General features: G+C 38.5%; 1 protein-coding gene across 1 annotated transcript in view; it reads left to right on the top strand.

Annotated features, from left to right (window-relative positions):
- Positions 1 to 22,770, top strand: part of LOC122787323 (phospholipid-transporting ATPase IC-like) — a 446,410-nt gene extending 423,640 nt beyond the window's left edge. Inside the window, exon 27 of the mRNA XM_044053968.1 lies at positions 22,051 to 22,770. Within this exon, the coding sequence (XP_043909903.1) occupies positions 22,051 to 22,299 (249 nt within the window). The 3' untranslated portion in view covers positions 22,300 to 22,770. The remainder of the gene's footprint in view (positions 1 to 22,050) is intronic.
- Positions 22,771 to 23,652: the final 882 nt, after the last annotated feature.

Below are 23,652 nucleotides of genomic sequence, written 5' to 3'. Positions count from 1 at the left end.
AGAAAAATTGCACAGGACACTAAAGACAATCACAAGGCTTTCTTTAGCTATGTTAAGAACCTGGGATGCAACTCCCAGATATGCTCAGAGTTGATTATAAATGACAAAAAATACACTGAACCCACAGACATTGCCAACATCCTGGCAGACAGGTTCAGTGCAAACTCCCCCCCCCCCTTCCCCCCTAAAGAGCAAATATCTATCCCAGTAGAGTGCAGCCTCCCTAACATCTCCGATGCTCAGGTGAAGGCTGCCCTCTCCAAGGCAAAAAACACTGCTTCAATGGGACCAGACTGTGTCCCGGGTTGCGTCCTACATGAACTCCAAGAAGAACTAAACCCTCACGTAAAACTGCTGTACAATCTCAGCCTCACTACGGGATATGTACCCAAAGAATGGCATACAGCAACAGTGGTCCCGCTCCACAAAGGTGGCGCCTCAATGGAGCCTGGTAACTATCGCCCCATAAGCCTGACTAGCCTTATCTGTAAGGCCATGGAGAGGATCATCATGGAACTCATAAACAAAGACATTGGGGACCTACAGACACTGGATCCTGCTCAGTTCGGCTTTGTCAAGGGCAGATCCTACCTCTTGAACCTGGTCGACTTCTTCAAAACAGTCACCAAGGCCTTAGATGAAGGGAAGGTAGTCCACACAGCCTATCTGGACCTTGCAAAGGCATTTGACACAATACCCCACTCGGGCATCATAGATAAGCTATCCAGCTTAAACATAAACCCCTATGTCACAAGATGGGTTGCTAACTGGCTCAAAGACAGAACACACAGAGCCAGAATTGCTGGAGTCATGTCAGACTCAAAACCAGTTACAAGTGGCATCCCACAAGGCTTGGTCCTGGGACCTCTTTTGTTCGGCATATACTTTTCCGAGGTACAGGCCAGCATGGGAGGACTATGGCTGACCAAGTTCGCAGATGACTGCAAACTGGGCGCCATAATTGACTCTCCAGCTGACACGAACATCCTTCAAAAAGGTCTCACAGAGACGGATAACTGGTGCCAGAGCCATGGTCTAAAGCTGCATGCCAAGAAGTGTATAGTCATACCCTTTGGCAAAAACAAAGTGCCCACCAATTACCACATAGGTGGTAACCCATTAAATACAGAAGAAGTAATTAGGGATCTGGGGACCCAAGTTGATAGCAATCTCTCCTTTGACAACCACATTGCCAAAGTGGTTAGAAAGACCTTCTACATAGCCCACCTTATCACGAAAGGATTCACATCTAGATCAAGGGAGGTAATAGTGCCCCTTTATTCATCTCTCATCAGGCCCATCATAGAATACAATGCCCCTTTTGGGATGTACCTTACCCGTCACCTGCAGCAGCTAGAAAGACCCCAAAAGTACCTCACAAAGAGGATCAAGGGACTCAAACAGATGCCATATGCTGCAAGGTTAAAGAAACTCCAGCTTTACTCAGTCGCATACCGCCTACTTCGAGGCGATCTATGCCTGTCATACAAAGCTATGTCCAACCCAGAATTAATGGACATGCTCCACCTCAGAAAATCGAAATCCCTTAGAACCGCGCGCTTGAGGGACTTGAACCTCAGCACAGAAATAAATAGAACTTGCTGGAGGGACAGATTCATAACCCAAAGGCTCCCTTCGCTTTGGTATAGAATCCCGGTCCATGTTAGGCAGAGCACCTCACTGATTCTCTTCAAGAGGAATCTTGATGAGTGGATGGGAGATCGTAGGTTTACCCCGGGGATTACTTCTGTGTCACTACTAGACAGAGGCACAGTAAACTAACCTTAAAAAAAGGGCACAGCAAACTCAAATCTAAGGGTGGCAAAAGCCAAACACACTCGGGCTAGGCTTATAAATGTCCCAGGGCAGATAGCCTAGTATGAACCTATGAACCTATAAAGAATCAAGTGGGCCTGACAGGTCATGTTTTATGTTATTTAGGAAGCATCCTGGGATATTATCAGGACCCATTGATGCAGTGTGTTTATCTCTGAAGAGTGCAGTGAGGACATGCTCTTTAGTGACAGTTGGGGAAGAAATGCCAGAGGGTATTTCCTGGGAGATAACTGATAGTGATAGGGAGAGAAATTGGAGCTAAAGTTATTGGACAGCAAATTTGCTATAACCCCTGGTTTGCTATAGTAAGTTCCACTTACTATTAGCTCAGCACATTGGGTGTTCCCTTTAAGGCTATGTACATAAATGAAAAATGTTTTATGGTTATCCTTAGCCTGAGAGGCAATTTTTGCCACAAAGTTGGCATTGGTTGACTTAATTAGTCCCCTAAATTGTTTGTGGGGACTGATGAGGGATTTTTTTGTCTTTTGAGCATAGCCCTTCCTATTTTTGCTCAGGATTTCTTTTGTTGTACAGCCTATTTAAACTTGTGGTCCACCAAGGGAACTTGCTTTTGGAGTTTGTCCTAAGTTTATTTTGGTTTGGTATTGCTGTTTCCATGCAGTTATTTACATGCTTATACAGGGTTTCCATAAACACTTCCACATAGGCACCATCTGAGTCTGGGGGAAGGGGGCTTGGAATTTATATATGCCATTGCTTAATAGGAAGTAGTTAGCCTTGTAAAAGTTCTTAAAGGTTTTGGAGTTTACTGGGAGTTCAGCCTTTATATTTATTTCAAGGGTGACTGTTTTGTGATCTGGTCAGACTGTGAGGACATTACATGGGGGGGGGGGGGTGCAAGATTCCCTTATATTTGCAAGTACCAGATACAGGATATTTTCACCCCTAGTAGCCATGCAGACTATTTGTTCCAGGGTGTCTGCATTGCAAAATCCAGGAATCTTTGAGCCTACATGTTAGTGGTTGTGTATGTATCCCATTTTATGGTGGGATAGTTGAATTCACCCATGAATATGGTGTTGGTCTGAACTGTGTGACTCCAGTGCATTCAAGTATGTAGTGTGGTTATGCTGGGTCATAGATGGGGACCTGTAGTTAGCAAGAATGTGGTATTGGAGTTTACCTAAGTTTCATTGTACATGGAGTAGCTCAAGCATGTCATATTGTTTGAAAATTCTTGAGATGTGCTTACTTTTTATGTAGATTGATATATATGCACATCTTGTCTCTTCTTGTGCGGTAGCTGTTCTAAATGTGTGGAAGGCATTGAAGCCTTGTATCACCAGGGTGCATTTCATGGCTTTAAACTATGACTAAGTAACTGAACAGATGATAGAACTCTCCAGGGTAAGGAGTGCTCACAGGTAGTGCAGCTTCTTCTTCAGACTCCTAGCATTGAGCAGTAATACCTTGTGTTGGAAGGTGTATCAAATTAGCATGTCTAAAAATGCACTGTAGGGGTGGATAATGTTTTGGCCAATATCTGAAAGCCTAGTGGAACAGGAGCTTACCATCCATGGCAAATCAGTGTGGTCTGTTAATCATGTCCTCCCAAGCTGACAAATATTGGACTCCCTTAGAATGATGCCAGTAACAAACAACTTGTTTATTCTGTCTTGAAACCCAGGTTGCCTGTGAAAGCGCACAAATGCACCTATCAAATTTTACCTATTTGCCAAAGAATTAGAAATAAAAAAACATGCTTCCAAGCTGCAGTGCAAATGAACCTTAGATTCAATGTGTTACCAAAAGGTAGCTGTGCCAATTAGCAACCATATCCTCCATAAGTTTGGGATGCATGGCTAGGCTTAAAAAGGTTCTTTTGGTTGTTAGCCTAGTAAGCACCTGTAAACCTATGAACCTATAAAATGTATTGATGGTGCAAATGAAGATGTTGTCAGTATAAGGTGCTGACCACACTGACCTCTGTCTTTGTAAGTGTTGCAGCAGATCAGGTATTATTCTAACATCTCACTTTCAAAACTCTTTTAGATCACTCTGGCTGTTTGATAGGGCACATTACAACTGCTTATTGTAAGGCTATGATCGCAATACAAACAAGCTGCTAAGTTTGGCATATTGCCTTCCCATCCATTCGACTGTGCTCATTCTAGTCATGCCATTTTGTAACACACCGTACACTTATGCTTTTAGTTCACATTATGACAGAGCTGCTTTATCTCCATTATTGTGCCTATATAGGAGACCTCATGTAGTTAACTAGATATTGCTACACCCCTGCCCCTTTCCCCATGGATAAGGAACAAGTCTCATTATTTCACCATGCTGTCAAATATGCAGCTCTCAGCTGGATTATGATATTTCCTGTTGCACCTTCAATGGTTTCACCAGTAGCATAGCTAGGATGGAAAGAGAAGGTCAACTGACTGGGCACAAAGTATTGGGAGAGTGATCAGCTGCTCCTGATCTTTCTTTAATACAATACTGTTTTTTAAAAATTCAGTATTGCATTGTGGTCACATCTGAGTGCTGCAGAGCTCAGTGTGTGGTTTAAACTATAGCAACTGCTTGCTACTGGTTAAGACTATTAAAAAAAAATATTATTTTTTAAACAAAACTTGAACACTGTAGCACTCTGTGCATGCAGGGTAAACTGTTGATGTGCCAATAAAAGGAATATTTGCTGTTCTTTTTTTTTTTTTTTTTTGCTCTTCTATAGAAGAGCCAGGAGGTGTAGATTTAACTGTAATAAGCTGATCGTTTATGATGTAGCAATTGGTTTACTGTAGTAAGCTGATTGTTTACGATGTAGCAGTTGGTTTATTACAGTGAAGTGTTTTTTTTTTTTTTTTTGGCTCTTCACTTGAACAGTTAAGAGAGTGGGGTGAGGGTTCATAGTACCAACCCAGGGCACTGGTTGAATGAGTTTTGCTCAGTTTTAATCCCTGCCATAAATGTTTCTGCTTACTTTTCTGCTAACATAGTTGATTTGCTGGCTAGCAAACAAGCATCATGTTTGCACTCTAAATGCCAAATGACTTAAGTGTATTGTGTTCTCAGCCTTCCATGATAACCATGTTGATGTAGTTCTGCATCCCACAATGGGGTGCAAATCATGAGACACATGTGTTGGTTTACTCAGTCATCCATTGCATTTGTCTGAATTGTCTTCTATTAGCTCATTTAAATGGATACCACTAGCCTCTCCAGATATTATTACTTTTCTCTTCCACAACAGTTTTTGCTTTTTATTTAAAATTTGGACTTGGTAAAACTCCTATGCCCAATTTTTGATTGCTACTCTGCTTTGCCACCACATCATTCCAGTCTTCACTGGCTACTTGTTTTTTCACCTGTAATGTATAGGTTCATAGGTTCATACTAGGCTATCTGCCCAAGGGCATTTATAAGCCTAGCCCATAGTTATTTGGCTTTCGCCACCCCTTTAGTTTGAATAAAACTATGCCTATTATTTTGCTGTGCCTCTGTCAAGCAGTGACACTGAAGTAATCCCTGGGGTATATCTGCGATCCCCCATCCATTGGTCAAGATTCCTCTTGAACAAGGCCAGTGAGGTGCTCTGCCTCACATGTACCGGGATTTTGTTCCACAGCATAGGGAGTCTCTGGGTGATGAATCTGTCCCTCCAGCATGTTCTATTAATAACCGTGTCAAGGTTTAAGTCTCCGCCCTTGTGGTTCTGAGGGATCTAGATTTTTGAGGTGAAGCATATTCATCAAATCAGGGTTTGACATGGCCTTATATGTCAGGCACAGGTCACCTCTGAGCAAGCGGTATGAGACTGAATAGAGCTGGAGTTCTTTCAGTCGGGCAGCATAAGACATATTTTTGAGACCCTTTATCCTTTTGGTAAGGAACTTTTGGGGCCTTTCCAGCTGCTGCAGGTGTCTGGTCAGATACATTCCGAATGGGGCATTGTACTCAATCATAGGTCTAATGAGTGATGAGTACAAGGGGGCGATGACCTCCCTTGATCTAGATGTGAATCCCTTCATGATCAGGTGGGCAATGTAGAAGGTTTTCCTAACTACTTTAGCAACATGAGTGTCAAGCGAAGGCTACTGTCAACCTGGGTCCCCAGATCCCTGATGACTTCTTCTGTGCTCAGTGGATTGCCACCTATATGGTAGCTAGGGGTAACCTTGTTTTTCCCAAAGGGTATGACTATGCATTTCTTGGCATTTAACTTTAGGCCATGGCTCTGGCACCAGTTATCCGTTTCTGTGAGGCCCTTCTGAAGGATATCTGTGTCAGATGTGTTTTCGACTATGGCGCCCAGTTTGCAGTCATCTGCAAACTTTGTCAGCCATAACCCTCCTGTGTTTGCTTGTACTTCAGAAAAGTAGATGCCGAACAAGAGTGGACCCAGGACTGAGCCCTGTGGGACACCACTTGTGACAGGCTTTGAGTCTGACATGGCTCCAGCAACTCTGACCCTGTGGGTTCTGTCACTTAGCCAGTTTGCAACCCATCTTGTGATGTATGGGTTTACATTCAAGCTGATGAGTTTTTTGATGATACCTGAGTGGGGTATTGTGTCGAAGGCCTTTGCCAGGTCAAGGTAGGCTGTATCGACTGCCTTTCCCTCATCAATGGCCTTGGTGACTGTCTCGAAAAAGTCAACCAAGTTTAAAAGGCATGATCTGCCTTTGACAAAGCCAAACTGGGTTGGATCCAAAGTCTGCAAGTTCCCTATGTCTTTATTTATGAGTTCCATTATGATCCTCTCCATGGCTTTGCAGATAAGGCTTGTCAAGCTAATGGGACGGTAATTTCCAGGGTCGGTGGAGGCACCGCCCTTGTGAAGTGGGACCACAGTCACCGTGCGCCACTCCTTGGGTACGTATCCTGAGGTGAGGCTAAGATTAAACAGCTGTCCTAACTGCAGGTTTAATTCCTCATTGAGTTCATGGAGCACACAGCCGGGGACACCATCCGGTCCCATGGATGCTGTGTTTTTTGCTTTGGAGAGAGTAGTTCTCACCTGGGCGTTGGAGATGTTTGGGGGGCTACAATCCTCTGGAATAGATATCTCTCCTTTTGGGGAGAAGTTTGCACTGAACCTGTCAGCCAGTATGTTGGCAATGTGTGTAGGCTCAGTAATCTTCACATCATTTTGAACTAATTCTGAGCATATCTGGGAGTTTCCTCCTAGGTTTCTAACATAGCTAAAGAAGGCCTTATGATTGTCTTTTGAATCCTTGGCGATTTTTCTCTCAAAATTTGCCTTGGATGATTTTATGAGAGCTCTTAGTTTTTACTTATAATGATCAAAGGTGTCTTACCTTTCAAGGATTTTGCTCTATCTTGTAGTAGCTTCCTCCTTTTGTTGTAGAGCTTGTTTATGGCTGGGGTCCACCAGACTGGACGCTTGCCTTTGGTACAAAGAGTCTTAGTTTTGTTTGGGATTGCCTTATCCATGCAGTCCTGTAGGTGCTGGTAGAAGGCATTTGTAAGTGATTCAGCGGTTTGAGTAATGTTTACCACTGGCTCAGGGGCCTTAAAGGAGACCACACTAGTTTTAGAAGTGTGAAGTCGGCTTTTGAGAAGTTTTCACTGTGGTCTTTTTGTTTCAGGTGGGGCGGGATGAGGACCTCCAGCGAGATTAGTTTATGATCTGATCTCACCAGTGAGGGGTATACTTCTGGTGTTGAACATTGTGATCCCATGTTCGTGATGATGAGATCAAGTATGTTTTCTCCTCTTGTGGGGATGGTGACTAGTTGTTCCATGGCATTTGAGTTTATGAACTCCAGGAACCTTTGGGCTAGAGTGTTTGGGCTTGAGTAGTGTTCCCAGTCTATATTAGGGTAGTTGAAGTCACCTAGTAAGATGGTGTTTGGAGATACATTTATTCCCTCCATTGTTTTCAGGAAGGCCATGTGAGGTTCCTGAGTTTGAGAGGGTGGCCTGTAACATGCTACAAATTGCAGAGCAGTCTTGCCTATGGTTAATTGCACCTGGATGGTCTCCGATGCATCGTGCGTTGCCACCAACCTTGAGGTGTGGGTGTCCTCAAGTTTTCTTTTGCTTAGTTGTAAAAAAACTTTATGGATTCCCATTGAAGGGGTTACCTGTTCCATACTCTCCTGTACTGGCTGAAATCATCCAGTACTCATTCCTTCACCTGTCAAGCCCCATATCTTTGGAACTTACTACCTAGCCTTATGCTTAGCTCTTTTAAACAGTTTTTAGGGTCTGCTTAGGCAAACTAGCATTTTAATTCCTTGTCTTGCACAACTGAATATGCCTGATTTATGCACACTTTTGTTATTTTTATATCAACATAGTTATACTACTGGTTAGTTTTAAGTAGTTTAATGTACTTAAAAAGCTTTATTTCTATTTCATAAAGTATAAAGGTCTTCTGTCTCCACAAAGACACAGCGTTAATGGTAGACAACAGCAGCGTCCCCCTGTTCTTATGCTGTCTGTCTGCCCGCTCACTCTGTATGCTGGCAGAAGAGCTGTAGTACATGTCTATGGACATCTTGGCTGCCCAGCAGTATTGCACCATTTTATTTTTGTTACATGCAAATACCTGACAAGATATATGCAACAACTGGAGTGTTTACAAAAAGAATGCAGGGTGTAAACAACATGTCCAATAAAGACCACCTCAAAGCCCTATCCCTACACTCATTCTCCTATAGAATGCTGAGAGACAATATATGCCTGGCCTACAAAGAATCCTCTGATAGGCCTGTTGCACACCTGCAAGACAAATAGGATCAGAATTAGCCAGTCTAGGGACTATAACCTCCTCTGCAACATAAATAGGTTATGTTGGATGGACAAGTATTTATCTCAGACACTACCCCATAGAACAAACTTCTAATGCATGTGAAACAGAGTTCTTCCCTAACCCAATTCAAGTGTGACTTGAACCAATGGGTAGGAAATGAGAAATGTACCCTTTGTCTGGTACCTATGTCTCTATTCAACAGACACAGCCTGTAAATATTTGGCCACCCATGCCCAAGTCTCCATATACCCTTTAAAATAACTTGGGATATCAGAACTTGTCAGATACATTTGAGAAGCATGGCTAGGCTTAAAAAGCCCCCCCCCAGGGTTGTTAGCCTAGTGCTCACCTATGAATCTATGAACTGAACAGAGTGATTAAAACTGAAGGATCCAATTCAGGCTTGAGGAGTACATTATACTAGTAATCACATGCTTGACCAGAGATGATGCAAGATTTACTGGTTATACTCCAGATATGCCACCCACTAGATACATAGTCCTATTCCAGTAAGAACACAGCTCTGTGTAACAATGCTGTTTACCAACTCAACAAATCTACGAGTTTTGAAAACTGTAGAAAAAATTATTAAAGACACCAAAGCATAACAAATTAATATGTATTAAATTTAAAAAATTATGAAAAATCTGTAGAAAATCATTAAAATCAATCGACAAGAAAGCATCAGACAAGACATTCCACACAAGTATGAAGAACATTTTATACTTACTGTAATCATACATGAAGGAAAAAAGAAAATATTGATAAAGAAACACTAAATATATGATCCACAATAGACTTTATGATGAAGTGCAAAACTATATTTCATAGAAAGGAGTTTCCAACCCACTCAACCCCCATACCCCAACAACCTTATGGCTGAACACAGACTTCATGATGGCCATTACAGGTTTTATGCTAGTAAAACAGAAAACGCTGACATTTGAACCAGTTCTCCCAACATTTATAAAACATGTAGGGGGCTGAGGGGCTTTTTATCCCCTTTTAATGTAATGCATCAGCCATGTAAAATCAAACCACACCTACAAGACACCGTGCTATTTAATGCATTCCTTCTCTCCATTCTACTATTATAACCTGGTACTGTCTGTCTGGACTGGTCAGTCTAGCAGATTTTTTTCTTTTTTTGCATCACAGCTACTCAGCATACTAAATATTTTACATTCTAAAAAGGGTCAGGAACCAAATAGTGTTGCCCATATGGGAGGGGGCTGCTACCTTCTTAACTCTTGACATCAACAATCAGTTCTCCCAGCATTTTTAATACACTTGATATGTTGCGAGCAGTAACCCTTTAAATAAAATAATGTTTTAGTCATCACTTAAACTCTTACCAAGAATATGTATGAGTTACATGGTAATCAATGAAATAAACTAGAAACGCTCTGTGCAGTGTCATGATTTCAAGGCTCAGCCACTGTCACCCCTACTTTTAGTTTTGTTACATTCAACAAGTGGTCATGATGTCAATCGTAAGTATGCCTAAATCTACATGGGCTACACCTTGGGTAATAGTACAGCCAGTTAACCAATGACTGAGATGGCTGGGTCATGAGGGTGAAGTAAGAGTGGACACGTGTTACTGGGAGTGGTTTAATCCTACAGCACTCACAGATGAATTGAGACTCCTGGTGTTATACACCAGGATTTAAGATTTTTTTTTAAGTAGTCCCTTTTTATTGGTGATTTTTTTTACTATGGGCTGTTTCCTCAGATCCGAGGAAGTAGACACTTCTTCTGCACACATTTTAGTATGTGTGCATACACAGACACAATAAATGGGAAAGTAATAGCCTATGCCACTGATACTGTGTCATTAAAGAATTTACTAGGTCAGCTTTTATTTACTTATTTATTTTTTATTTAAATTACAAAGGACCTTACTGGAACAAATGTTAGACGCTCAGTCTGACGGTGTTAGGCATTTCTTTCTCTACAAATACAGTTATTTTGTTTTTAGATGCATTTTAATCAACTTGCTGCCATTGTCTTAATGGTAGAATTTGAACTAATGCTAAATGCATTTTCAGTAGTAATGGTAGGTTAACACCAGCAAAAACATTTTACTTATTCAAATATCTACACTTTAATGATTTTAAGAATATTTTTAGAAGCAGTGCATACTAATTTTAGACCATTGTTATTCATGTAGAAAACTGAGTAGGGAGACAATTATAGAAAACTTTGTTCCTCTGATGTTCTCCATTTAGAGATCAGTTTGGTATTAAACTTAGTTTGGCATGAAATAATTTTCCACTGGGAAAGCTGTTTCAAAATGTGGTAGAGACTGCTTTACATTCATGAAGTTCAAATGCTAGACAGAACAAGACCGCGTGAAAATGTGAGGAATTGAAGGAGTAGAAAGTGAGACTTTGTTACAGAGGTAAACCTTGATAGAAGAATAAATAAATATGACTCAAATAATACAACTCTGGAATCAAACATGATTTGGGATTTTTGCATTCTCCTGTTTCCTGTGAAGAAAAGCTTTCACATTTAGTTAAATAGAACCCCCCCCCCCCCCCCAGCAGTCTGCTTGTTGTTCTCATTTGCAATGTAAAACACCTCAAAATTAAACAGTTGCCTGTTAGGAATTAACTTCATATCCTTGAGGCATGCAGGCTGACAGTGCTATATAGCAGGACAATAAAAACACAACATCTGTAACAGCAAGAAATCTATGGGCGCATTGAATGCATTGGTGCTATTGTAAATACAGCTGATGGTCCTTGCATGGCTTTTAGCAATGCCTCCTAAAATAGGAAGAAAGGCAGAGCATACACTGAATTCATGCAAAGCAGAAGGTTTCCACACCTGTGAAGTGTTGAATACTGACAGCAAAAACTTGATGAGGGTTGGAGTGGTGTCCACCTTCTCTAAGGTATTTGAAGAAATACCACCTTCTTCATCTTTACTTACAGGTTAATTTGAAGGATTTAATGAAAGGTTCTGCCAGTTTATTTAACTGACTAAGAACTTATATTGCTTTTACTGTGATTTTCAGATGCAAAAATCTAATGCATTCATTTTTTGCATGCATGACACATAAGTGTGTTATGTCTCATTTGTTGATTTACCATATTACATTTATGTTTTATGAGTTGATTTGTACAGTTCCTAGAAGTGGACTTGACTTAAACATTTATCCCCTTAGGGTAATTGGTCTCTTTTATTTCCTGCTGATAATTAGAGAGAGTATGCTTTTGTGAAAACCAGGTATCTCAGACCCTTTACAGTTGTACGTGGACACAGTATGCCTGCATAATACGAGGTGTCACTAAATGTGGATGTGTAAGAGTAGATGGTATTCCTTGACCTAAGAGTACAGCTGGTTCCATCCAGTGGAAGAACTGTAAAAATTTTTCCAAAAAACTGCTTTGGATCTGGTTCTGTCAGAATCCAAGATGCCATAACCTCCAGACCCTTAAGGTAGTGAATTGCTGTGGCAGATTTCTATTAAGTTACGTGTGATGTAAACATTATGTGAAACTGTTGAACTGAAGTTTGTAGACTGGTATTTGGGATTTGTTTGTGAAAAAATGTTAACAGTGAATTGAAATTAGGTTCTCTACCTAATCTTTTGAAGCAGTCATTTGCAACTGAGTTACCGAATTAGCGAACTTTTTCTTTTCCAACAATATGGCTTCTGAAAGAGTGGTACAAGAATGTCTAAATGTGAGTCATTTTCGCTGGATGCCTGAAAAGTTTTTTGGGGTGTGAAGGGGATCTATTAGGACTGAAAAAGATGTGTTAAATATCCATTTGAATGCAGCCATGGTTTTCCCTTTTTTCCATTCCATTTTTCCATCTTAGTCAGAATGTCTTCAATAAACAGACCAGGCCATTAATCCCTGGTTACTTTTCAGGTAGTCCTCTGCCTGTTTGTCATTTTCTTCTACTTTAGCTTAACCGACTTTAAATTTATTTTTAATATTTCTTGCTCTTACAAGTAGTTTTAGAGATTTCTTCTTTTGTAGCTTTTTTCGTTGTTTCACATTTTTTTTCCTGCAGTAAACATGATTGAAAAGCATCTAAACATTTAGTGCTTGTTGTTTTATTAAACTTTAGGCAATAATTATATAGGTTTTGCTGTCAGACAAAGCCTCCCACCTGATAAAAATTACTGAATGTGTATATCCGCTGGGACACCCTATGTGCCATGGGCAGCCACACAAGGACATTTGGCAGGGAAGCTCATTCAATGTCGTATTTCAGCATTACTGAAAGACAGGCATCATCTCTCAAAATGGGGATGATGAAATCAAGCCAAACAAATGGTTAGTCTTCATGAGTAGGTGACTCTTTACAGGGCACACAGTCTGTACCAAAGGAAAATCTATTGGTTATCTTCATAATAAGAAAAGACATTCATTATTGGGGCCTGTGTACAGATCAACTAGACAGTAGAGTGAAAAATGATATTCTTAGAACAGAACATACAGCGGGACTACTCTTGGTGTGGAACCTGAATATTACAAAATGACAACAGCCACAGGCACTTCTAAGAACGGAATCTTTTTCAGTGATATACAATGGGTCATTCCCTATAAAGCCATTCATAAAACCCATTAAAAAAAACAGTCTTAGGCTTGGAACTACCAAAAAGAGGTGGAGATAGAATTATATTTTCTGATGATGGTAGCTGTCTGAGTAAAAGTGATCATTAAACAGTGTGATTATATTAAGTGCAGACAAAGTGAAGCCATATCAGATCAAAGATGCTGAACATTGTGGCAGAATCTATAAAGTAGAAAACAGGCTAAAAGAAAAAGTGGAGGAACTATGGAAATATTGAATATAATCAATAATCATAGGGATAAAATAAATACTTTGAGATAAATGATGCAAACCATAAAATATAATATAGTTCCACAAAAATGGATCATGAAGTATACAAAGAAATCACAGCATTATGAAATGATGTGACTCACGGAAGACAAAGGATAAATAATTGTTTCAGTTAAACAGAAGGATGTGAGAAGCAGTCAGACTCTAGCACAGGACCAAAAAGAAATTAATTAGTATTGTCCCTTAAAGTATGAAGAGAGCATAAGTACATTTGATGTGAGGAGTTAAAGAAAGAAGATAGTAGTGAAAGTGGACTGAAAATTAATAAGCTTTTTACTTCATGATTACAGTAGAAACCAAGAGGGTGATATGAGAACAAGTAAGAAGACATGGCCTAGATTATCATGACAGTAGTGGTGCGTGCGCAAGCGCGCGTGTGTGTGTCTGACTGTCCGTTTACATATTTGTACTGCGGAGGTGTTGATGTTGAGTCATACAGACAAGAAAAAGTTGTGAAATTACATATATATATATATATATATATATATATATATATATATATATATATATATATTTTTTTTTTTTAAAGGTAAGTATTACTATTCCAGTTTTATGGATTATTTTACTACTTATTACTAATTTTGTTTAAATTTATGATTTAATTGAATGACCCTTAATCCTTTTCTTTTTACTTTGCTATATTTTGTGGTGTTCTTGTGGGCTCTAAGAATTTTTTGTATATTTTCTGGGAGTTTTGTTAGTTTTCTTGAATCCAAATGTTTATTATATTCATATTGTGAAGCTATTAATGCATTTTACTCAACATGCATGTGTTTTGGAGCATTTCTACACAAATCTCAGTTGTAAAATATGTTCTGTCCAGTTGGCCATTTTTGTTTGACTGGTGCAACTGATGAAATTTCACCCTAGAATTCTTAAAAAGATATGAGAAAAGTGGATTTAGTGATGCCACTGAGTGCCATTTTTAAGCAGTAAAAGAAAAGGGTGGTAGTAGAAGCTTCAGGAAAAGAGGTCTGATTTTGCATTACAGCACTTTTAGACAGGTTAAAACCAACAGTTACAGACTTATTACAAAGACATTTGAGGTTAGTGATAGGGGAAATTATACAATGATTACAGCACTAAAAAGAACAAAAAAGAACCTAGAAACAGATGGGGCACAGGACCATACCCAGCAAATATTCACATTAGGACTGCTATTCCAAAGAAATCTAATAGGTTTCTTTAACAGAGCAAAGGTGCATGGCAGAAATGGGAGATGCCATGGATGGAGAATAACAAGCCTGCTACAAAGTGCAACAGACCCCTAAAAGAATGTGTTAAGCAGGTAGCCAGCATAGCAGGTGGTTCCAAGGTGATGACCTGGGTAACAAATTCTGTTTTCAGGATTACTGAGAAGGTTATACAAGCCTGCTTATGTGACACATATGCAGGTAGAGAAGGATCATTTGTCTAGTCACTCCAAACTTTTGTTGCAGCCAGTCTCAGTATAGCTACCTTGCCCCCTCTCCACCATTCACATCTTCTTTGAATCTTTGCTTATACACAAACTTTTACTACCGTGTAGTGAACTAAACATGATGTTTTTCATCACAACTATGCCCAGTCCTTCCCTGTTTTTCTCAATTAATTTTATGCTGTACTACACACCTGTGAATACTTGAGTCTAGCTCATGCCCAACAGATCCCTATAGCATATTTTTTATAGTTTATGCCTTGTCCCCAATGATCTCATTGGCCTGTGTTTCCTCTTCATCAGTGAGATGTATTTATCTCTGTAAGGCCTGAAGGACTGAACATTATTGTTATATGTTATTAAATGGAGTACATGCTGACAGGTGCAGGGTTACTGGTGGTTACTGCACTGTTAAAGACTGGTTTTAGTTTTAATAAGTGACATTATATAATGACAGAAAGGGCGGTGGTGGTGCTGCAGTAGCGTTGTTGCCTCATAGCAAGACATTGTCCCGTTCGATTCTCAGCTAGACCGTCTTCTGTGTGGGGGCATACGTGAATGGGGCGTGCCTTAGTTGAAGGTTGTGCGTCAGGGCTGGTAACCCGGTACGTAAAAATCCACTACCAATCATTAGCGGACCGGAGTTCCACTGTGGCGACCTCTAACCGGGAAAAGCCAAAAGACACAAAATATAATGACAGAAAGGAAAATCCTACATCTGTGAAGAACATAAATATCTGTAAAAGGGTTGATGCACACAGAGACTTGACAAGATTAGAAGACTGGCCAAGCATATGACAAATAAATGCAGAGATATGCACTACAAAAACAAGGCCCAAAGAATAAGCATGCAAATGAAGTGATACTGATCAGGAGATCACTTGGTGAACTAATGATACTGATCAGGAGATCGCTTGGTGAACTAATGACAGCAAAAGTGGAAGGCAGCATGTTTTTTTCTACATAGACTAACCACATGAGAAGATTTATTCATGTGTGCAGACAATTGGTGAGATCCTACTACAGTAGAGAGTCAGTTATCCAAACGTTTATTATCTGAAATGTCAATTATCCGAACCCAGTCTTCCAAAGTTTTGGGGTACGAAAAATCATAAAGTCTAAATATGTAAATGTTATACGTATTTTTAACTTGTAGCCTGCTTGTTTGTGAAAAATAATCTTTATTGTCCACTGGACTTGCTGAATGTTTGAAAAGTATATTCCCTGAGTGCAGAAAAAACAAGATTTTAAAAGTTTTTTTATCCAGTTCAATGTATGTTTGATTATCCATACTACCCTTGGTCCCAATTAGTTCAGATAATCGAGACTCTAGTGTACAGGGAAATCAGGAAACCCTCATAGTAGTGTAAATAAAGTTATTTATTTTAGGAAATAAGATGATAGGTGAGTTCAAACTATGGCAGATGGGGCTTAATCTTTGAGTTAGAAGCTAATGTACATAATAATTTAAATGTTACCATAACTATGAGCAGCTATGTAATGAATCAGATATTTATATACTTTGTATGCTGGCAGAGGAGTTCATTAGTTTTGCTGATTCCTCTGGTGGACACAGCTTCCCAAGCATTGATACTACTCTCAGCCTGCCCCTTCGTCACCAATGAATACTATCATAGACCACCACTGCCTGAGGCACTGACTTCCATGGTCCCACCATCACTTCTGTGAAATAATTCAGAATCATTTGCTATGAGCTGCTGTTCACTGAGATAAACACTCCAGACCGAGAACAGTACAAACTGGATTTGAGTCTGCCACTGAAGCTAAGACCACTGGACCCAAATGATATTTGCTTGATTTTGCATAATATTGAGTATACTAGAATAGCCAGCACTTTTTGTAACTGATTTTCGGGACCTTGATTTTAATTAATTTACTGTTTTTTTTCACTGGTGGCAGAAGGAAAACTCCAGCATAGTTCTAGGCTTGTATTTGCTACTGTACCATTGCTAGCCACTGCCTCACTTCCTCATGGGCCTTGCTGTCCCGTATTGGTCAACAGCCACTATTCTAGTCTATTTCCCTTTAAACATATGGGTTCAATGCCAGAGTCATGCTTGTGGTTAAGTATACATTTATGCATGCTCAATACTTAGAAAACTCACTTGGAAAAAATAAAATGTAATTAAATTATATTAATAAACCATGGTATAATAGTAATGCTACCGTGGAGGGGGTATTTGTATTTTTTTCCCCTTCTGGTTTGATTATTTTGTCCTGAAGGTGACATCCACAAAATCCATCCTGTTAGTCAGGAGTAAATGCAGCCATGCTTCCCACCGCAACCAACATTGCCATATTAAGCCAGCTACTAGAAATATATCCATTGGTCTTTAGATGGCTGAGTAATGACAACATGGCACAATTGGCTTCCTGAGAGGTTTGTACAGGATAAAAGGAATGAAATACTTCCTCTAGCAGTAAGTGACTGGTAGTAGACATGCTTTGTTCTGCATCAGAAGAATTTAGATTATGGTCTAATACAAAGCAACAAGCATCTGTTAAATGAGTTTAGAACCAACAAAATGAATCAGTATTGATTTAATTTGGGAGACAGTGTGGTTCGGGGTTGCAGAAGGGCTAGATGGGATTTATTGTTCAATTTGTGGTTGATCTTGTTTTTAATATTTTCATTTTTAAAAGTGAAGGACAATATTGACCAGAATGGGGCAGGGCATTTGATTTCATGTGATATTAGTAAGGCTTTCAGTAATGGTTTTCATGGACTAAGTTGAAGAATATAAGCCAGTTATGGTTTTGGAAGGATGTTTTTGGTCTGATATAACATTATATGGCTGAGAACAGACATTCCTTTACTGAATGAGTAGTTATAGAGCAACATTGCTGGCATAGCAATGTTAAGCCAAGTTGTCCTCTTAGTTTGAGTCTGTTTGGATTGATTTTAAATGCAGTACCCCAAGACAGAAGCAATTGTGGAAGGCAGAATGGAAGATTGGGAAACAACGCATATCATGATCTTGTTATATATGTGCATGGTTTTATGGGTAAAGGGGGAAGTTACAGAGTTCTTGTATTTCAGTTTTTGATTAGCATTTTGAGGTGAGCAGTTTTGCTTAAATGTAAAGGACTGGGAGGGTGTTTACATGTAGGTTGGGTGAGATTGTTTTATTTCTCTATGGTTTTTACTACTGCGCCTACTGACCCTGAAGACCCCCACCTCCCACCACCAGTCTATCATTCCTCATAATGGGTACCTCCAATATGAAGGGAGGAAAGAGTTGCATCATCCAGGTAGCCATGGACATGATCTGTGGCCTTGTTTACATCCTAACAATGAGAATATTTCCAATAAGGCCATAACCCTGCTTCCAGCAGCTAATGTGACTATCTGCATCACCAAAGAATCTCATACTCCATCCTCATATACATACCTGCTTACATCTACACAAAAATGAGGGCAATGCCCACACCCATGTTCTTGGCCATGCATAGTGTCATGCAAGCCTCCACTTGCATAGTGACAACTAACCAACCAAAACCACAACTCTCTCATTCATTGCATACCTTTATATGCCCCTCTCTCCCCACCCTGTCTCTGCAAGCACCCAGGCTTTTTCTCAAACTATGGTCATCCATTTCAAATTAGAGCTTTATTCCTCCATGCCATAGTGTTGGGTAGGAGGTATCTGTGTTGAAGATAAATGAACTGTTAGGTAGTTCTAGGAGGGTATACATTTAGTTGCTAAGATGGAGGGCATGTTTGTATATGATGAGAGAAATTGTTATAATATAGAGGTCATATACATTATTTTTAAAAAACGAAGTCCTATCTGGTTAAATGTCTTTTATTTGGTATCAGTACCAATTTGCAGAAATGTTTTTTATGTTGCCTGAGTAGATGTAAGTTGAACCCATCAGGCTTTTTCACTTATTCAGGTTCACAACTGTATCCTAGTGAAAGGGGCATTTTGTGTTATAATGAAGAAAGAGGATAGGTAATGGTTCATCCATTAGTGCATTATGAACTACTTTTCTCCCTATTTGTTTTGCCTGGTTAAAAAAGTTCACACAGAGGTTAGTAGTAAACTGTTTTAACAAACTATAGGGCAAAGAAAGTTAAATACAGGCAAGAAAAGTTTCACATATGTATAGATGAGAAAGATTATGTTATGGAAACTTTATGAAAGGACTTGAGATCATACCTAGAAAGGCATAGTATATTAATGTTATTGGGAATATTCATGTAGAAAGAGGCTGTTAGAGTTACATGCCAGATTTTGAGGCTGCCATTGCCAGCAGGACAGATGATCCCATATGAATAAGAACTCTGGGATTTATTGTGGCATTTGTCACAAAAGGAATTACTGCTCAGAGAATGGGTTAAAACAACATGAAAACGCTAGGTCCTTTTTTTCTTTTAATATATTATGATATATCTTGATATGTTTAATTTGAATTGTTGAAGTTTCCTTTCTAACTACATAAATGAGTTTCTGAAAGGGGAATTATGCATGACATTAATGCAAATGATTTATGGTTTTGTAAAGTAAACAATTTCGTTTACGTATTTTTTATGTTTATTTTTAATTTTTATTCATATTTTTTTTTGTATTTGCCTTGTTTATGATTTTCATTATTTGATTTGCTGGATTGTTTATAATCTCCTATACTCTTGAAGTAAGAAATGCTCACTTGGTGCTTGGCTGACAAGAGGAAGGAAGAGGGTTTGTGTGTGTAGCCAGCTAAAAATGTGTTTCAGGTTATACAGGTGCAAACCACTGTGAATGTGGAGGACCTGGCTGGTATATATATATATATATATATATATATATATATATATATATATATATATATATATATATATATATATATATATATATATATATATATATATATATATATATATATATATATATATATATATATATATATATATATATATATATATATATATATATATATATATATATATATATATATATATCTATGATGGAACTATCGAGGTGGAGCCTAAGTATCAACAGACACACACACACACACACACACACACACACACACACACACACACACACACACACACACACACACACTCACACAAACTTGAAAAAAGAAAGAAAAATTGCCAAATAAAATCAGTCCAGCAAAGAAAAATGGCAAAATAAAATTGATCTTAACGCTACCTCTACCACAAAGTTGATGTCAGGCAGTTAGTAGAAGTTTCTCCTTAAACACATTCATACCATATCTCCAGTTCTTCAGAGTAACCAGACAATCAGATGTATAAAACTTAAAGGAAAGGTGGAGTTAATATTCCCTATCCTCTTTTTGTAGTTGAGTAGCTCTTAACACAAGTTCACTTAACATGCTGGTTTCACCTTATAAGCTTCACGCTCCCTTTGTAAGTACAACAGTAGGTAGCAAAGCTGGTAGCATGTACTAACAGCAGGTTTATGTGTTATACTTTTGTAATGGCTGCTGCTATGTACTGTATGAATGGTTGCAAGATTATGTACTCCGTGGACTTGCAACAAAACTGTACACCATCTCCTTGGTTACTGATAATCCTAAGATCCTGCACTTGAATTATTTGAAACAAAACTCTCCGTGATTATTTTCAAGATTTTCTGTTTATCTCTGTTTGCTGAGAATACTTAGACTATATACTCATTACCTTTGAAATAAAGTTCTATTCTCTCCTTGTTTGCCAATACTCCATGATTCTGCATATCTTCCATAATTGTAGTTAGTGCTAAAGTCTACTACTTGGTGACTCTAAAAAAAATTATGCCCAAATGCTGGCCTTATCCCAAAAATGGCCTGGTAGTTTAGTGGCTATCACAATTGTAAGACCTCAAATTGTGGGCTTTTAATATCTGAAAAATAAAATGGGTTTCATGTCTAAAAAGTTACTTTTACACCATAACACTCTTGTGGGTGGGGTGGGGATTCAGTATGGTACATTGAGTTACATCCAGACAAATCTAGAACAAAATAAATGCAATTACTGGCAACCTCATCCAGATAAATAAAAGTTATTTTACAGGGCAAGTCCCTGCTATACCCTTCCATGTGGGGGACTTTACACCTCACATATTCTTACTTGTATATGCTGCTTTTGCAGTTGCACACCTGTGGGGAAAATGTGAAACAATTCAATTATTTCTTGCTCTGTGATACAACATTGTCTGCAAACATTGCTTAAGACAAACAGTATTCGCTAAGTTGCAATTCATCCAGTTGTTAATATCGAGTTGTAACATCAACCAGTTACTCAAGTGGAAGCCATAAAAACATTGACCCACTGCTGACTCTTTAATAGCAACAGTGCCAGCAATGTTTTCCTGTGATAAACACCACTCACTGAGTTGTGAGCGATGAGTTGTAACATCAGTTAGTTACTCATTCACTGGTAGAAGAACCTTTACATCATGCACAATGTCTTAATCTGATGAAGGTGTCTGTAGTGGTCAATGATTAGTGGTAATTCATTCATTGAAAACTAGTTATGCTACTACAATTAAGGTCACTGCTTCATCAGATTTGTGCATGACAGTGGGGTCAGCAATGAATAATTTCCATACCAAACACGGAAGTCAAGTTTCAACTGTATTTCAGGTCATACTGCCATGATTAAGTCAGCTACTCTTGTATTATCCTTATAGATGGGCAGTAGTTGCCTTGAGGAGATAGATGGTTAGCAGAGGAATTACGTGAAATAAATCAACCGAGTCCATTTTCCAGAGCAAATTATTCAAAATGACAGTCTAATACAGAAGTCTACTCATTTGGTTGTATTTGCTGTTTTGGTTATTTTGGTGACAATACCCAAGGCCTTATTTAAAGATAAATGAACCACTCCAAAATATGGAAGTTTTTAACAGGCCATATCAGAACATTGCAAAACTTTTGTCTTAAAGGGTACTAATGATTTTAACCTTATTAATCCTTCTTTAACTGCACATTATGAAGGGAAGTAAATGTAAGCAAGTCTGGTACTTCAGTGGTTCTGATATTTTATCAAATAAAGCTTCAGTTTTGTCTCGTCTGCAAAAATAAAAAGATGAAGAAGAGGTATTCAGAGATATGTTTTCGTGCATTTATTTAGATGCTGTGTTGTGTCATTTTCTTTTTATTACTATTCAGTTAACACATATACTTTGTTTCTTTGTTTTTTTTTTTTTTTTTTTTTTTGCAGAAGAGCAGTTATGATGTCAATGAAGTTGAACAGAACACAGTAGAGTTAAAGGTGCACTTCAAGAGAAACAGCACACTGCGACGTTCAGCTTATGCCTTCTCATACAAAGAAGGTTACGCTGACCTTATTACTTCAGGTACAAGCATCCGAAGGAAAAACCCCGCCCGCTCAAAGCACAGAAGTGGTATCCTGCCAGTGGCAGAGCCTGAAAATGTGTTTGTACAGGAAAAAACTAAGGAAAATGTCTGAGTTTTCCCAAATATAGAACTGCTGAGAACTAACTACTATAAAAGCCAAAACAGAGCCATCCCCTGTATCAGGGGCATTTTAAGCCATTCTATATAGTGTCACCCAGATGGACTAAAGCTGACTGACATGAAGGAGGAAGAAATGTTTGCTATTGGAGTTACGTGCTTTTCCATATTGTACTGACCACCTTATATAGAATTAAACCAATCTCTTGAGCTGTATGTTATTGTTACAGGTTAGCTTGCTGAGATGTACAGGGACATTTTTCACTGAGGTCGACAAGAACTTGTTCACACGTTGAAAATGTGATATTCTTCCATTTCACTGTTGCAGTATTCATTACATTAGGGTTCCCCTGCCAAGGTTGGCACAATGTCCAGCCAGTATACCAAAGCCTTTACGTTAAACAAACTGCTGAATTAAGCACAAACCAAATCAATCTCTCATAACTGCTGGCTATGAGACAGAGAAGCCCACAAAAGGAACTTGTTCCACCAGGAAGTTTAATTACACTTAAAAACAATGAAGTAAGAACTTTCAACTTATTCCAATGAATAAGTCTTCTTCAGACAACCACATTACATCACATCCTGCTAAAGGGTTTAAATACATTCATTAGATGATCACATGCTCAAATCCATTAACGCTAAAACATCAAATATTATATAAGTGAAAATCCTAAAAGTCGTGTTAATAACAGTGTGATAAATCTAAACAACCCACTTCATGATAGAAAATACTATATAGTTCATAAACCATTCACTAATAGAACATCCAAATAATGTTCTGTTAAAGGCACTAGAATGTTAAAATGTTAAAAAATTAAACTGTAAAAGTATAAAAAAATTATGTATGAAAAAATGTAATGATGTGAAAAGACCTAACATTCAGCAACCAGAAAACCCCAATTAGATGCTAAAAAATTCATTAGCTAAATATACATAGGCTAAAAATATATAAATCAACCCCAATAGCATTTTTACTTTAGAATAAGTTGTAAATTAATAATATAAGAAATAATTATATACATTATTTATATGTTAACCAAGACATATAAAAAGTAAAAATATGTGAATTAATATTCTTAATGACACTCATTCAATGCACTAAAAAAAACTAAAATTCTAACTTTATATACTTCTGAGTTTCAATATGCAGGCCAAGAAATGCATATCGTTCAGTCCTGGTGGGTAATAGGCATTAAATCTTAATTGCCACAAAAGCTCCTGAAATTCTAACAATGAATTTTTTAGCATCTAATTGGGTTTATCTGGTTGCTGAATGTTAGGTCTTTTCACATCATTACATTTTTTCATACATAATTTTTCATACTTTTACAGTTTAATTTTTTAG

The sequence above is a fragment of the Protopterus annectens genome, chromosome 13.part0 (genome assembly GCF_019279795.1).
Source record: "Protopterus annectens isolate FY-2018-M chromosome 13.part0, PAN1.0, whole genome shotgun sequence".
Classification (NCBI taxonomy): Eukaryota; Metazoa; Chordata; order Ceratodontiformes; family Protopteridae; genus Protopterus; species Protopterus annectens.
This window is presented reverse-complemented; position numbering and strand designations above follow the sequence as displayed.